A 15,039-nucleotide genomic window follows, 5' to 3' on the forward strand; every position below is an offset into this window, starting at 1 on the left:
GCAGAACTCAGTTGATATTTGACTGGTTTTGTCCGTCCTTCTGTTAGACTGTCTCACACATGAATTATGTTGAATATCTGTCAGCTGTTAAATTTAACTACACAATTAGATAATACCAGTTTAGCTCAACCAATCACCAAGCAATGCTTCATTTTGTTCAGTCTGTGTGTAAAAAGAGCATTAGCAATTAAAGAAAACACACTTCAGCTAAAAATGATCAGGTCCGAATCATTTTTGGTCCCAAATGTCACTGGTAGTCACTGTATGAAGACTTTTTGGGTATAATATGTCACAGTTTACTGTATTTTGCTCTCCTCACTTACATAAATGAACTATAGTGTCCTGCACACACTAGTAAAGAAATATCAAAAATGATATCTAATGTCTGAATCATTAGTCTCACCTCTCCCTGTGAAGATCAGACACTTTAGTTCCTGTCAGTTCCTCCAGCTCAGCCATGGATCCCACACACACCACCTAAACAGCATGCATATATTATTATTATTTAGTGCTGTCAATCAAACAATTAGAATCGCAACAACAGCGTGCCGCTGGACGTAACGCAGTTGCCCACATCTGTCGCCATGGTTACTATGGCAGTGCAAGCGGAAACCAGGGATAACGCGGATATTACGTCATTGACAGGCGACAGGGCACTATTAAAAATTGTGAATTTCTTTGGATTTACAAATTTTTGGAAACATTTAGATAATGCAAGTACACAATTGAAAGAAATATATAACACTGTGCAAGTGGTTTTTAGATATTTTGATAGAAAATTCCTACATATTGTACCTTTAACACCAGTCAAAAACCAGGACAACCTTGATTTTCACCAGGTGGGCAGTGAAGTTTACCATAAAGTGTGTTACTGAAAGTGAGAGCCGATGTTGGACCGCTGTCCCGGTTTCCGCTGGTCTCAGTAGTGTGGCCCAGATACGGCCTCGCGGAGAGCAAGAGAGCGGAGCTTTTCTGGCCCGATCCGATGCGTTCGGGGAGTCCGTGGCACTCCAGAGACTCGCTCGCGGAAACAACTCATTATGCTATTTTCAGGAAGCAGGTCGCTGTCCTTCTTTTCAAATAGCTCGTTTCAGCAGGCAGAGACGCCAACAACCTTATTCTGACTTTCCACAAGTTGAGCTTTTAAGAAAAACACGCTAATCAGAGCACTTAAAGACCATTACCAATGTTTAAGATGATCATGCTTCTAAGAAGATTCAAATGAAGGAGGCAAACACAGTTGATGGCTAATCAACAGCGTACGCTCTCAAACTTCACAGCTTTACCAAATACAGCTAACGGGAATTAGCACTGGAGGAATATTCACAATGATTTTGCTCTTGATATCAAATTACCGTAAGTGACATTGTGACTATAAAGATGGTCTTGTTCAACTCTTTCTTACAACTCAAGATGATATTTTGTGCTTTTAATTTGCTTTTTGAAAGACAAGATTCACAATCCTTGTGCTTCATTTCCATGATCATTCAAATCTTCACATAAATTAAATTGTTTAATAAAAACATCTGTGTCAATACTGCGGTTTATTACTATGCATGTGTGTGTGTGTGTGTGTGTTTAATTAATTTTTATTTCAGTTTTAGGTTATTTCTTTCCAATTAATAATTTTAGTGCTTCAACAAACTTATTTCAGTTTATTGTCAAAGCAACATTTCTAAATTTTGCTTAGATTAAGTTTTTCAACAAATATATATTTTTTTATTATAATACTTCAAATAACAGAAATTATTTTAATAGTTTGTTTTAATTAACAATAATAACCCTGCCTTGTGTTAATTTAAAAACAGTGTGGAAAACATGCCTTGATTAGTTTTAACTAGATTTTTACTGTCATTTTTTTCTTGCATTAAACATTTAGAGTTTTCAGCTGCCATTTTCGAGCAAATGGCATGAAATATCACTCGAAGTCTGAAAAATTAAGCTTTTTAAGGTGCTCATGGATCCACCACTGACCTCTTCATAGTCGTCACTGACCCACAGAGGGATGGGTGTTCCCCAGTAACGGTTTCGAGAGATGGCCCAGTCTCGTGCGTCTCTCAGCCAGTTTCCAAAACGCTTCTCTCTGACAAACTCAGGTACCCTGGAAACAAAGAGAGAAAGACACCGCCATTAACTTCACATAGGCCGATGTAGAAACGTCCCAAAAAAAGTCCTTTCACAGCAACATTCAGTGTTAAGAGCACAAAAACCAAATTAAGTTCTCTTTTGCGTTATAATCTGGTGCTCGAAGACAGTCTTACAGTTCATGCTTTAAACTACAGGCTGGTAAGTTCAATGTTTAGACTCATATTTACATTTGTTATGGCTTTAATACAAGTTGCTCAGCATACAAGTAGTTCTGATCTACAGACAGAATAGACATAGATGTGCTTTATCTGCTTAGCTATACAAATTATCATTGTTAAGGTAACATAAAACAACAACAACAGTGGTCCTAAAACCGAACCCTGTGGGACTCCACAAGAAATGGCCATTTGTTTTGAGGATTGATTACCTACAGCAACAAAATGTCTATTTTAACAAGTAGGATTTAAAACCATCCATAAAAAACCTTGCAGTTCTGTTAGTGAGAATTTTATGATTGACTACATTAAAGCTTTTACGCATTGGGCCGTATTCAGAAAAATACGCAAAACTAATTTCTGTGTAAAGGGTTAGTGCTCACTGATTATTATTATCCTCTTTCTTCTTGGAAAAGAAAAACAAAACTAACAACTTAAAATAATCCATCCCTTAGTAAAGGAAGGTTAAATGTCCTCTTGGGCATCGTCCTGCTGCCCTTCTTCAAGACACGGCACAGAGAGAAAGCTTTCATCAGGACACCACTGACTTCATCAATTCTCATCGGGAAGAGGCATTTCTATTTAAGCTCCATCTCAACACCCAATTTATCAATTTAATGATTTTTCTCTTCTCCTATGCTCTCTCATCTATGAACTAAATGTAGAATTTAAGGACACTGTGATGGGCTGGATGTGCAGGACTCGTTAATAAGCCAACAGAAGAAATGTGCGTTAGACTGTTAACATGCTGCAACTGCGGTCGAATCAGGACATGTGTGCTAACGAACTTCAGTCTGTATGGCTTCTTGGGACTGATGCAAAAAAAAAGGCATGTTTAATGAAATAATGGGTGAAATATTCAACAAATAGTTCACTAAAATGAAAATTGTGTCATTCTTCTGTTACCCTCATGTTGTTTCAGCTCTAATAAAGATGTGCTTTTTCCACAATCTTAAACATAAGACAACAACATTAAACTGAAAAGTACAATTACACAATCTACAGAAAGAGAAAGAGAAAGAGAAAGAGAGAGAGAGAGAGAGAGAGAGAGAGAGAGAGTGTGTATGTTGAACTATTTGTTGAATATTTCACCCATTATTTCATTAAACATACTTTTTTATACCAACATGTTAAAAGACATCTTAACATGTCTGAATGTAGAAATAGACAAAGGTGTTTTTTTTTAGTACAAAATTTTTTTGTCTTAATTATTTTTCTTGTTATTTCTTGTAAGTATTTGAGAGAGAGAGAGAGAGAGAGTCACTGACATACAGCATCGCAGCGACCCATCACAAATCTCAGATCTGGATACAGAACAGTTCAACCATCTAAATCATGCAGAATAATGTGATTTTATTATGCTGTGTGCGCACTAAACCACATAAACCCAAAGCACCTTGCTGAAATCTTCTGCCATTATAGCCTTTTCTGCATTTCATCTGCAGCACAGAGACTCAGGAGTGGTGTGATATACACATTACAGCAGGTCGGCTCTGATACACACATATACTGCCAAACACCTGAGCTTTGGCCCAAATATCAGTTACACCACCGCGTCTCTGTAGAGCACTGAGCAGCTCTAGTTATTGTTTCACGCAGGAGGCTGTAGATTATGCGCATGCATTAAAGATGACACTTTTACTTTCAAATATAGTTGCGGGTGGCAATTACCAGGGTCCGAGAAACAGTGTAAAATAAGAGTGAATGACCGCAGCAGAACACAGCTGTCATGTGCATGTGGCAAATTTCCATTATCTTCACCAAACAGTTGCTGAGTTTGAATATATTTCAGTCACAGTGCCAAATATAGGTAGAATTGGATGAAAATTGGTGCATATCCTCAAAACATCCTCTTTTGAAAGTGTACCAAGTTTCATGCAGACTGAACTTTGTATTCAGGAGAAACAGGCTAATTAGTCAACGTGGATCCTTTCTGACAAAAGATCTGACGGACAAAAACTCTTTGAAAAGCCATGATGGACTGTAGAGGGAACCTGGACAAATTCAATGAGATCAAAGGATGAGTTTGAAAAGGTACCTTTTTTTTAGAAAATGAGAAAAAAAAATGCTTCAAGGAATTTAACAATGAGTCACACAAAACTAACTCAAATAAGTTTGAAACTGCATCTCAGAAAAAGACAAGCACTTGCTATGCAGTTCTCGCAAAGCACCATATCACACGTCATCAAGAGACTGAATACTGTTAAAAAGTATGAGGAAACAGCAACTGAACTTCAATGAACTTTAAAGAGAGTTTCTCCAATCATGCATTATAAATGTGGGTCACATACTGGTCTATAGAAGCCAGATTCACTGTACCAGTAGCATTTGCTGTTGTTGTCCAGAAGTTTCTCCACCATGTGTTCCACCCTCACAAACCAGCTGGGCACTGCTTTATAGATCAGCGGCGTGTCCGACCTGCAAAATAATGTTTTTGGTTTTTTTCCAATAATTAAAGATGCAATAAATGTGTCAGCTTCATATGGCAGGACTTGCAAACAATGGCAGATGGGAAGGCATGGTAAAATTGTTTGGGAAACCTACAAAACAGTGCTCTTGAAGTAAAGTTTTCCAGTCATTTTTCTCCATAAACATTCTGTGTTTCACTGATAATGAAGAAACCTCTATGCGATTAATCATTTTAAAAGTTAAACCATTCAAAATATGTTTTTTATTATAATTATAGAATAATAAATTGCTTTTGCTTTGAGTATGTTCCAAAATACAAAATACCATATATTATATATCATATAAATAATTAATCACTATGTCAATTATTCAAAGCTAAGGGGAATAATGTACACAGTCCTTAATTTAATAACTAAAAGGGCATTGGTGTCTATTTTGGGACATGAGCAGCAATGACTATGATTAGCACACAGTACTGAATTTGGATTAGTCATGTCTGACCGCTAGCCGAACGGTTTAAAAAGTGACAAAACCAATTTGAGATATCAGTGATGCATCTCTACTTTCTACTTGTACCTAAAAATTATTTAGAAAAATGATTTATTTTACAGTTTCTAGAAAGATATTTGACTATTCTGGCCATTAATGCAATGATCAATCAACAGTTTTTAATCAACTATTTCGCTTTTTCCTCGAGTTAGAGGTTGTATTACGTTAACCAGCTAACCAAGACCAGATGAACGTATCTTTTGTTGGTTGACCTTTAATGAATGATGAGCTTAAAGTGAAACTCTGTTCCCTGCTGGTTTCATGCTATGTTGTTTTTCTGACAGCAGTCTATAGCCCCTTTCACACAGCAATCCCGGTAAATTATCGTAAAATTCCCAGACCGACTTGACCAGTAACAGACCATATTCACACATCAGTTCCAAAATACCGGTAAACTGATGACGTCCTTAACCAGAGGTTTATGCCTTGTTTCTGAAGAAGTCTAGTTATTTTATCATACGTGACAGTATCACTAACTGTTGTTGACAAATCTCTTCATCCGCCCGGACGAGAAGCACTTTAGTTTCGGTATCACTCCAATTTGAAGACATTCGACATATTTGAAAAGGTCCTGTTCACACATGATCTGTTACTGGTAATTTACCAGTAAAGACTGTATGTGTGAAAGGGGCAAGAGATAAAAGATGAGAAACATGTTTGACATCTGTGAGACTCAGCATTAGCATTCTGAATCCCTCCTGATCGAGCGCCAATATCTGCTGCGCATTTACACGGACAAACCCCTTCAATATCCATACGGTGACGGGATGGGCAGAGCTCATAAGAGTCAATATGAGAGTGATTTATTGATGGCGTAAGCGTTGCATGACTTTCCCTTCTTGAGCGGGGTTAATGAGGCTGTGACCTCTGCCAGCAGACTCACGGTCATGTGAAGTGCTGAAGAAGCAGGGTCAGTATTGAGCACCATGCTCTCCATAGACCACGCTATCGATTTAGCTTTACCCCGTCCAGAAGAGCTCACAGAACTGTGAGGTGCCACAGGTTGGGCGATGAGGAAAAAAACTTTGACAATAGTCAAGTTCTCTGGATTTATGCTAAGTGATTTATTTGGTCAACAGAACCAAACAGCTGATAGTGCTTAATAGATTAACAAAGTAAATTACAGGAAAACCTATTTAAAAAAATCAGATCTATGTTTTATTTTTCACTAGGGCTAGGTATTTTTGATTCAATTTAATTCAAATCCGATTCAATATCGATTCACTTACATGGCAAATTTTCTCAAGGTAAAAATCTCTCCTAAATGATGTAAACTATACAGGGAACCCTGTCGGTCAGTTCATTACTATTGTATACAAACATTTAAGGAATTTTGTATAATAATGTTATAATAACTTAATAAATGGCAGCTATTTTCATGATCGATTTATTCAAACATATTGAAGAACAGGATAAGTAATAATATAACGATTATAGTGCATATATTTATCAAAATGCTCCTCTCGAGTTATTTTTCTAGCTAACTATCGAGTTTATGGTCACTGAATGGCTTTTCTGAGGTAAATGTGACATTATGTGACATTGTTCTCAAGCTGTTTTATTGACCTCTTTCTGCGGTTGAAACGCTGATTGATCGATTACATGAGACATGATTGATTTCACTAAGTTGCCCTGTATCTTTCAACATTCCTCCTGATGTTCATTGATGTTTATTTGGTGCTGTAACTAGTAGTAAACAGGAAGAGATGATCGGTTCATGAGCCGCTTGAACTGTCACGCCACATTAAAGAGCGCAAAACCATATTTATTGCTTGAATATCATTATAAAACTGACAGAATTTGAAAGCTGAGACTTGCCAAAAATATCAACACTCAAAACTTATGGTGATTATTGGCAAGCAAATTATGTTTAGTGAAGCTTTGTCTATTCATAAACTGAAAACAGCACAGATTATTATTATGTGATTATATATTTATTTTAGTGTTGGGCAAGGATTAATCATGATTAATCGCATCCAAAATAAAAGTGTGTGTTTACATAATATATGCATGTTTACAGTGTATAATTATTTTGTATATATAGATACACACATATGCATGTATATATTTAAGAAATATTTGCATGTGTACACTGTATGCATGTATGTGTGTGTGTGTGTGTGTGTGTGTGTGTGTATGTATGTATATATATATATATATATATATATATATTTATTTATTTATATTATATATAAATAACACATTTTTCTTAAATAAATAAATAAATATAAACACAAACTTTTATTTTGGATGCGATTATTCGTTGCCCAGCACTTTTTTTTTTATTGCAACATGCATTTAACAGACGTTTTTTATTCAAAGCGACTTGCAAAAGAGGAGCAAAAACAATTTGTCAAAGAGCCAATGATATTCATAATATACAATGCCAGGTTTCCTGTATATTATGAATATTCTTGGCTCTTTGACAAACTGCTCAATTTCAATGGAAATAACTGGATTTCACCTGCAAAAATGTGCTGAATAATGTTAAATGTGAGCAGAGTAAATGAAATCACGAACCTCCAGCAGAAAGGGTAGTTGTGCTTGACAGAGCCGGCGTTCACCAGACGCCCGTTCTCCTTCAGCCACTTGATGATGTTTTTGTCTGCATCCTGAAAGCATTGAGGACAGACAGAACAAAGTCTTGAAGCATGCAGTGGATAAAACCAGACAAAGTGTGACAATTAAAGAATAAAGATTTCTCTGGCAGCAGATACAGGCCTCGCTTTATGGCTTTATCTGCAGCAGGGCTAGACGCCAGCTGTACAAATGCATGAATCTCCTGCACGTTTCAATGACTGCCTTTCAACAAAAGTCATATTAATTCACTTTAATGGAAACATGTCCAGTGTGTCCTTGTGGCTGAATTGGCTTCCTGTCTCATGCATAATCGATTATAAGAACCTTTTCTTAACCTGTGAGGCCTTTTGAAGGGTACCTGAATTCCTCCTGGAGAAAACTTTAACCTGTGAGGTATTACATGAAACCACACCAGTGTTTACAAGACTCACAACTCGTTTATCATCGCCAAACGGTCTTCATCCAACTGGCAGATTCAATGAAGGCTTCACGTTGAATTCCCATGACAATTTTTAAACACATTAGAAGCACAAATCCTGAGATATTTCGTTTAAAGTCTCATTTTAAAACTCATCTTTGATCACCAAAATTACATATTTAAAAGTTTTTTTTTTTCTTAAAAAATTCTTCATGCCTTAAAATATCTTGAATGTAACTCGACACCCTTGCCTTCATTTAGTATTCACGGTTCTATGAATATGCAAATGAGCCCCGCCTCCACTCACTCACTCAGCTCAGAGATTCACTGGTTGACGATCACACGTTGATCTGATTGGTTACAAGGTAGTTTGTGACGTCAGAAACACCAGCGATTTCAAAGCGTGTTTTTGAGACTGTCTTTGGTTCACTGCAGTTTTAAGGAGGAAATACTCAGCAATGCTGTCGACTTATGAATTTACACATGGCTTGTCTTAAAGCATATTAAAAACACCACCTAGACACATAAACAACATTAAAAACTTGATTTTCACCACAGGGGGACTTTAATAAAACAACAAAACTTTACTTTAGATTTATTTGTTGCATCCTATTGTGCCGTTCACTGATATTTTCCTCTAACTGAAATAACGCTTTTAAAATGTGAATTTTAAAAAACTCGGAAGAAAAAATTTTGGTATTTCAGCCCTGTTGACAGCACCTTAGTTTGGGATGGCATGAGGGAGTCAAAGATAACAGAACATGCATCGTTATTTCTGGGTGAACTATTGTTTTGCATAACCTACATAAGGTTTCAGACGCTAAAAAGTGTAAATTAGCAAACCCTCCAGTAATTTGCACTCTGATTCAATATTCCCAAACTGTCAGGGAGCGCGTCTCTATCGGCTCTAATTCAAAGACACAGCTGGGATGTGTGAGCGCGGTAATGAGGCAAGAGAAACCGACTATGAGTGCCGAAATACAAAATGACAGAGCAGAACTATGAGGAAAGTTATTCTCGGGAAACAGAGCTCAGTTTCTCTGTCAGTCGTCTGGCGCTGGGCTAAACTGCTGACATCATAGTCCCTCTGTCACCCAATCACACCTACACACCCGCTGAACGTCACGCTGGAGACTAGGAGTTTCCTTAAAGAGTGTGGAGCTGAACTGCTCCTGTGAGTGCTGGACTGCTCAAGTCTCCTCAGATGAACACTTCACTGCCAGAGACCAGTTTCACTGCAACACACTTTACCATTTTATATTACTGATACATTTCTATATGAAATGGCTATTGACCAAGAAACAAAGATTTGTTGATTGGATTATGAAAAGTGAGCCTTCCATATGTTCAAAAATGCTGATTAATTTAGAAACTAAGCAAGTGACTCTCTTTTTGAATGGATCATTGAATTATTCACTCAATCAATTTGTTCAAAATACAGATTCATTTAGAAACTAAGCAAATGACTCTCTTTTTGAATGGATCATTGAATTATTCACTCAATCAATTTGTTCAAAATACAGATTCATTTAGAAACTAAGCAAGTGACTCTTTTTGAATGGATCACTGAATCATACACTCAACCAATTTGTTCAAAATACAGATTCATTTAGAAACTAAGCAAGTGACTCTCTTTATGAATGGATCACTGAATCATTCACTTAACCGATTTGTTCAAAATACAGATTCATTTAGAAACTAAGCAAGTGACTCTCTTTATGAATGGATCACTGAATCATTCACTTAACCGATTTGTTCAAAATACAGATTCATTTAGAAACTAAGCAAGTGACTCTCTTTATGAATGGATCACTGAATCATTCACTTAACCAATTTGTTCAAAATACAGATTCATTTAGAAACTAAGCAAGTGACTCTCTTTATGAATGGATCACTGAATCATACACTTAACCAATTTGTTCAAAATACAGATTCATTTAGAAACTAAGCAAGTGACTCTCTTTATGAATGGATCACTGAATCATTCACTTAACCAATTTGTTCAAAATACAGATTCATTTAGAAACTAAGCAAGTGACTCTCTTTATGAATGGATCACTGAATCATTCACTTAACCAATTTGTTCAAAATACAGATTCATTTAGAAACTAAGCAAGTGACTCTTTATGAATGGATCACTGAATCATTCACTTAACCAATTTGTTCAAAATACAGATTAATCTAGAAACTAAGCAAGTGACTCTCTTTATGAATGGATCACTGAATCATTCACTTAACCAATTTGTTCAAAATACAGATTCATTTAGAAACTAAGCAAGTGACTCTTTATGAATGGATCACTGAATCATTCACTTAACCAATTTGTTCAAAATACAGATTAATCTAGAAACTAAGCAAGTGACTCTCTTTATGAATGGATCACTGAATCATTCACTTAACCAATTTGTTCAAAATACAGATTCATTTAGAAACTAAGCAAGTGACTCTCTTTATGAATGGATCACTGAATCATACACTCAACCAATTTGTTCAAAATGCAGATTCATTTAGAAACCAAGCAAGTGACTCTCTTTATGAATGGATCATTGAATTATTCACTTAACCAATTTGTTCAAAATACAGATTAATCTAGAAACTAAGCAAGTGACTCTCTTTATGAATGGATCACTGAATCATACACTTAACCAATTTGTTCAAAATACAGATTCATTTAGAAACTAAGCAAGTGACTCTCTTTATGAATGGATCACTGAATCATACACTTAACCAATTTGTTCAAAATACAGATTCATTTAGAAACTAAGCAAGTGACTCTCTTTATGAATGGATCATTGAATTATTCACTTAACCAATTTGTTCAAAATACAGATTAATCTAGAAACTAAGCAAGTGACTCTCTTTATGAATGGATCACTGAATCATACACTTAACCAATTTGTTCAAAAATGCAGGTTCATTTAGTAACGCCGAGTTACTCAGAGACGAACAGTTAACTAAAGGGCTGGGTATTGACAAAAATTTCACTGCTCAATTTCGATTTACAAGCTTGCGATTCGATTCGATTAATTTGGATCTAAATTAGGTTCAATACATGCAAAGTTTTCTCAAAGAAAACATCTCTCTCAACTAAAGCTGTATATTATACAGGGAACCCTGTCAGTGCGCCTGCCATGTAAGCGGACAGATCAGATATTCCACTGTCAAAGTGACTTTTTGAAACATTTCGCAGAACAGATATATCTATAACAAATAAAACATCTCTAGTTGACTAGCAGAGTATTATTTTCGTTGGTTTGTGTTAAATCAGAGGCGATCTGGCGCTGAAATGTGTCGCGTTTGAAATCATCCTGAGTGCTCGACGGCTCATGCTTCAGTCCCGATGTGGAGATCCAGTGAAATCACAAAATAAAATGCACACAAATATGTCCCTGCTCTTGATATACAATCTCTGATGAACACATTTGGTTTTAATGAGGAAAAATAACCTAAACGAGGGCAGATTCGAACCCAGAACCTCTGACATGCTTAACGCTCTGAGGTCGGCAAACGCGCCGGCGCGTTTTGCTCGATTTTCTTCACATAGTAGCACTATAAACTTAAATTTCTCCGTCATTTATGGTCATACAGAAAAAAGAAATATAAAAAAAGAATCTGTGATATTTCTACTTTTGTATGTGTCCACTTACAATCAAATCAAAACATTGTGCTTTTGTAAAATAAAGAAAATAAACAGGTTGTGCGTTCTGCCTCTCCGTCGCGGTGAACTTTTTTTTCTTGAGCACGTCTATAAACTGAAACAAAACTCAGCGAATACTTGTCACACATTTATGAGCCATATACCTTTATAAACATTTAAGTGTGTACTTTTAAATGATCGGATTCAAACTGAAAACAAATATTCTCTGTTTAAGTAATTTGTATAAAAACCAACAAGATGTCCAGCTTCTCAAACGCTTCCTAATTATTTTTAATTTGACCACGCCCACTCGCGCAAAAGAGATTCACATGCAAATTTCCACATGGAACGCGAACGCGCTCATTACCTCAAAAACAAAACACCAAAACACTTCACAAGTCTCTGCTTTTCGTCGAGTTTGAAAGACGCGCCGTGAGCTTACGTTGGATTTACATCAGAAGAAGAAGAACGCGATTTGAAGACAAGAAAGATGTAAGGTAAGAAATTCTTACATATTAGTTTGTTATTGTTGCATAAATTTCACATTGCAGTTGAACTGTTGCTAGATATATGGTGAATATTAAAATATTTAGACCCGTGTTTACTGTTACTGTGTTTGTGGATATCTGCTCAAACGTAGATATGTAGGCTATATGGTAACCATAATGTTTTATATTTGAGCGCGATCGCGTTTGAATGTATCATATTTTGGATCGCGATCGCGTTTGAAAAGCAAAACGCACCAAACGGCTTCATGTTTTTACTATTATCTAATTTCATATCATCATAACGAATGGAAATATTTGAAGTAACATGATAATCAATATATTTTTCTCTAGCTTAGTTGTTACTGAAATCTTTTGGAAGATTTATAGGCTGCTATAGGTTATTGTTATTATTTTATGCGGCACTGCGCATAGCCCTTGCCTACAAGGCACAACAAACCTGGTGTTCATTATATTATATATTGTTGGAAACATTTGTGTGTGCGTGTGTGTGTGTGTGTGTGTGTGTGTGTGTGTGTGTGTGTGTGTGTGTGTGTGTGTGTGTGTGTGTGTGTGTGTGTGTGTGTGTGTGTGTGTGTATTCTGTGAATTTTAAAAAGCAATTTTAACCAGAAAAATCTAAAATTTATTCCCAAAAATCGTGCAGGCCTTTCTCTTGATATCAGTATGTTCACTTTTTTTTTTCTTTCAGGGCCCAGATGCCACTGAGTCCTGCTGACTTCAACATTCACATGAGTCTCTGTACATGAACATGGTAAAGTGAAAATCAAACACCTTGGAAATGAAAGGTATGTACAATGTTTTTAGGAATGGCAGAAAGGTCTGTCTTTGGATCATTGTTTTCAATAAGTGCTTTTTTGTCATTTGTTGTGTATCTTTGGATTATGTTGTGTTGTAAATAAATCCAAACAATCTAAAAGCCATTCTTTTTTAAATCTCCTCATTCTTTGTGCAAGGTTGGTCAGAATGACAGGGCCTGATAGCTCCTAATAGGGCCGTTAGAGGAGGGTCTTTGTCTTTCTCAGGTGTGAAAAGCTTACATATTAATGACCTCCGCATAAAGCTTTCTCACACAAAACACGTCGTAAAAATTTTAAATCAATATATTGTCTTCTCTGAATGAGCAGTCAGGGTGATTTTCACATAGTTTTAGAGCAAATATTCTAGGCTACGTCATACAATTTTCAAAAGTCTTGTGAAGAAATAATCAGTATGGGTTTCATGGCCTTATTTCAGTGAGAATTTTTTTTTTTTTTTTCACAAACCACGCATAAATGTCATTATCTCAAAACTACAAACTTTTACATACATGCTGCTGATATATTATTGTAGCAGAGTTTGTGCTGAATACAGTGTAATTAGACTTTAGCCATGAAAATGTCACAAGTAACAGAAATAACCACAAATGTCAGAGCATGTCAGAACACCTCCAGGGCCCAGAAAACAGCTCAGACCCCAGAGGGTTAACAAAAGCTCTACCACAGGACCGTTTTATAGCGGATCTGTGAACATAATCACTGTCTTGAAGAATTTGTACTATAATTATTTAGATATAAGGACATAACTATTGCATTAAAAATGTTTCTATGAATTCCATGTCTATAAATTAAACTCATGTACTATTGAAATTGATTTCTTGATATCATAATGTTATCTTTTGTTAGTTTCACCAAGTGTAGTGTAAATGATAGATATCATTGTTATAAAATATATCAGATATGGGTCACTTTTAAAAGAAGATGTAAGCACGGTTGTCAAAAAAGATCGGATATAGTCAAAAAACTGGAATTGGGCATCAAGACCTGCAGTGTAAATGCGGACAGCATCCGTACCTTCACGTACTGGCCAGCGAAGTGTGTGACCTCTGCGGTGAACACACCGGATGAGTCCACGGGGCAGATGGGAGCTGAGTCTCTCTGGATGATCTTATAGTCCATGCAGACGCGGTAATCATCCTGTGGACAGAGGAAACTTTCTGTGAAGTGCAAAACCTGTGATTCTGAGATTCTAAGAGCACAGTGAAAGTGTTTCCCATGAATCAATGACAGAACACACTGGCACTGTGCTAGCAATGGGAAAAACAAACATCTGTCATATGACACACAAGAGAAATGAGCCCGATGATACGATCCTGCTCAAAGGCGTTCCTGGAGCTCAAACAGTAGAGCGCTGGCCCTTGCAATGCCAAGGTCATGGGTTCGATTCCCAGGGAAAGCAAGAACTGATGAGAATGTAAATGAGTATCTTGAAATGCAATGTAAGTCGCTTTGGATAAAAGCGTCTGCCAAATGCATAAATGTAGGGTGACCAAACGTCCTCTTTTGCCGGACATGTCCACTTTTTACGTACTGTCCGGGGCGTCCGGGGGGGGGGGGGGTTATAAATTAATGAAAATGTCCGGTTTTCACTGTTTTTCTTGGGACCATTAAGCGTGTACTTTAAATTGACTGGCGCTTGCCTTTGCACACAAAACACATGAAACCAGCTTCAGCTTCGCACCGTCTTCTTATAATCAGCGCGATCCTCAAACCGCAGCGACACCAAGCAGAGAGTACGTCAGAAAACAGAGGTCTGTGTGTGTGTGTGTGCGTGCGTGCATCTCAGCCTCATTGGTCTGTCACTGCTCGTCAATGTCAGA

At 36.7% G+C, this 15,039-nt stretch overlaps 1 protein-coding gene across 2 annotated transcripts in view; it reads right to left on the reverse strand.

The window, feature by feature from the left end:
* Positions 1 to 15,039, reverse strand: part of iars1 (isoleucyl-tRNA synthetase 1) — a 136,950-nt gene that overhangs the window by 90,323 nt on the left and 31,588 nt on the right. For both annotated transcript variants that reach the window (XM_079857204.1, XM_079857205.1), the window contains exons 11-15: positions 14,234 to 14,356; positions 7,782 to 7,873; positions 4,623 to 4,721; positions 1,975 to 2,101; positions 404 to 477 (exon numbers count right to left, since the gene is read on the reverse strand). In XM_079857204.1, coding sequence (XP_079713330.1) covers positions 404 to 477; positions 1,975 to 2,101; positions 4,623 to 4,721; positions 7,782 to 7,873; positions 14,234 to 14,356 — 515 coding nt within the window. The remainder of the gene's footprint in view (positions 1 to 403; positions 478 to 1,974; positions 2,102 to 4,622; positions 4,722 to 7,781; positions 7,874 to 14,233; positions 14,357 to 15,039) is intronic.

This window comes from Squalius cephalus, assembly GCF_949319135.1.
Source record: "Squalius cephalus genome assembly, chromosome: 22".
In the NCBI taxonomy this organism is placed as follows: domain Eukaryota; kingdom Metazoa; phylum Chordata; class Actinopteri; order Cypriniformes; family Leuciscidae; genus Squalius; species Squalius cephalus.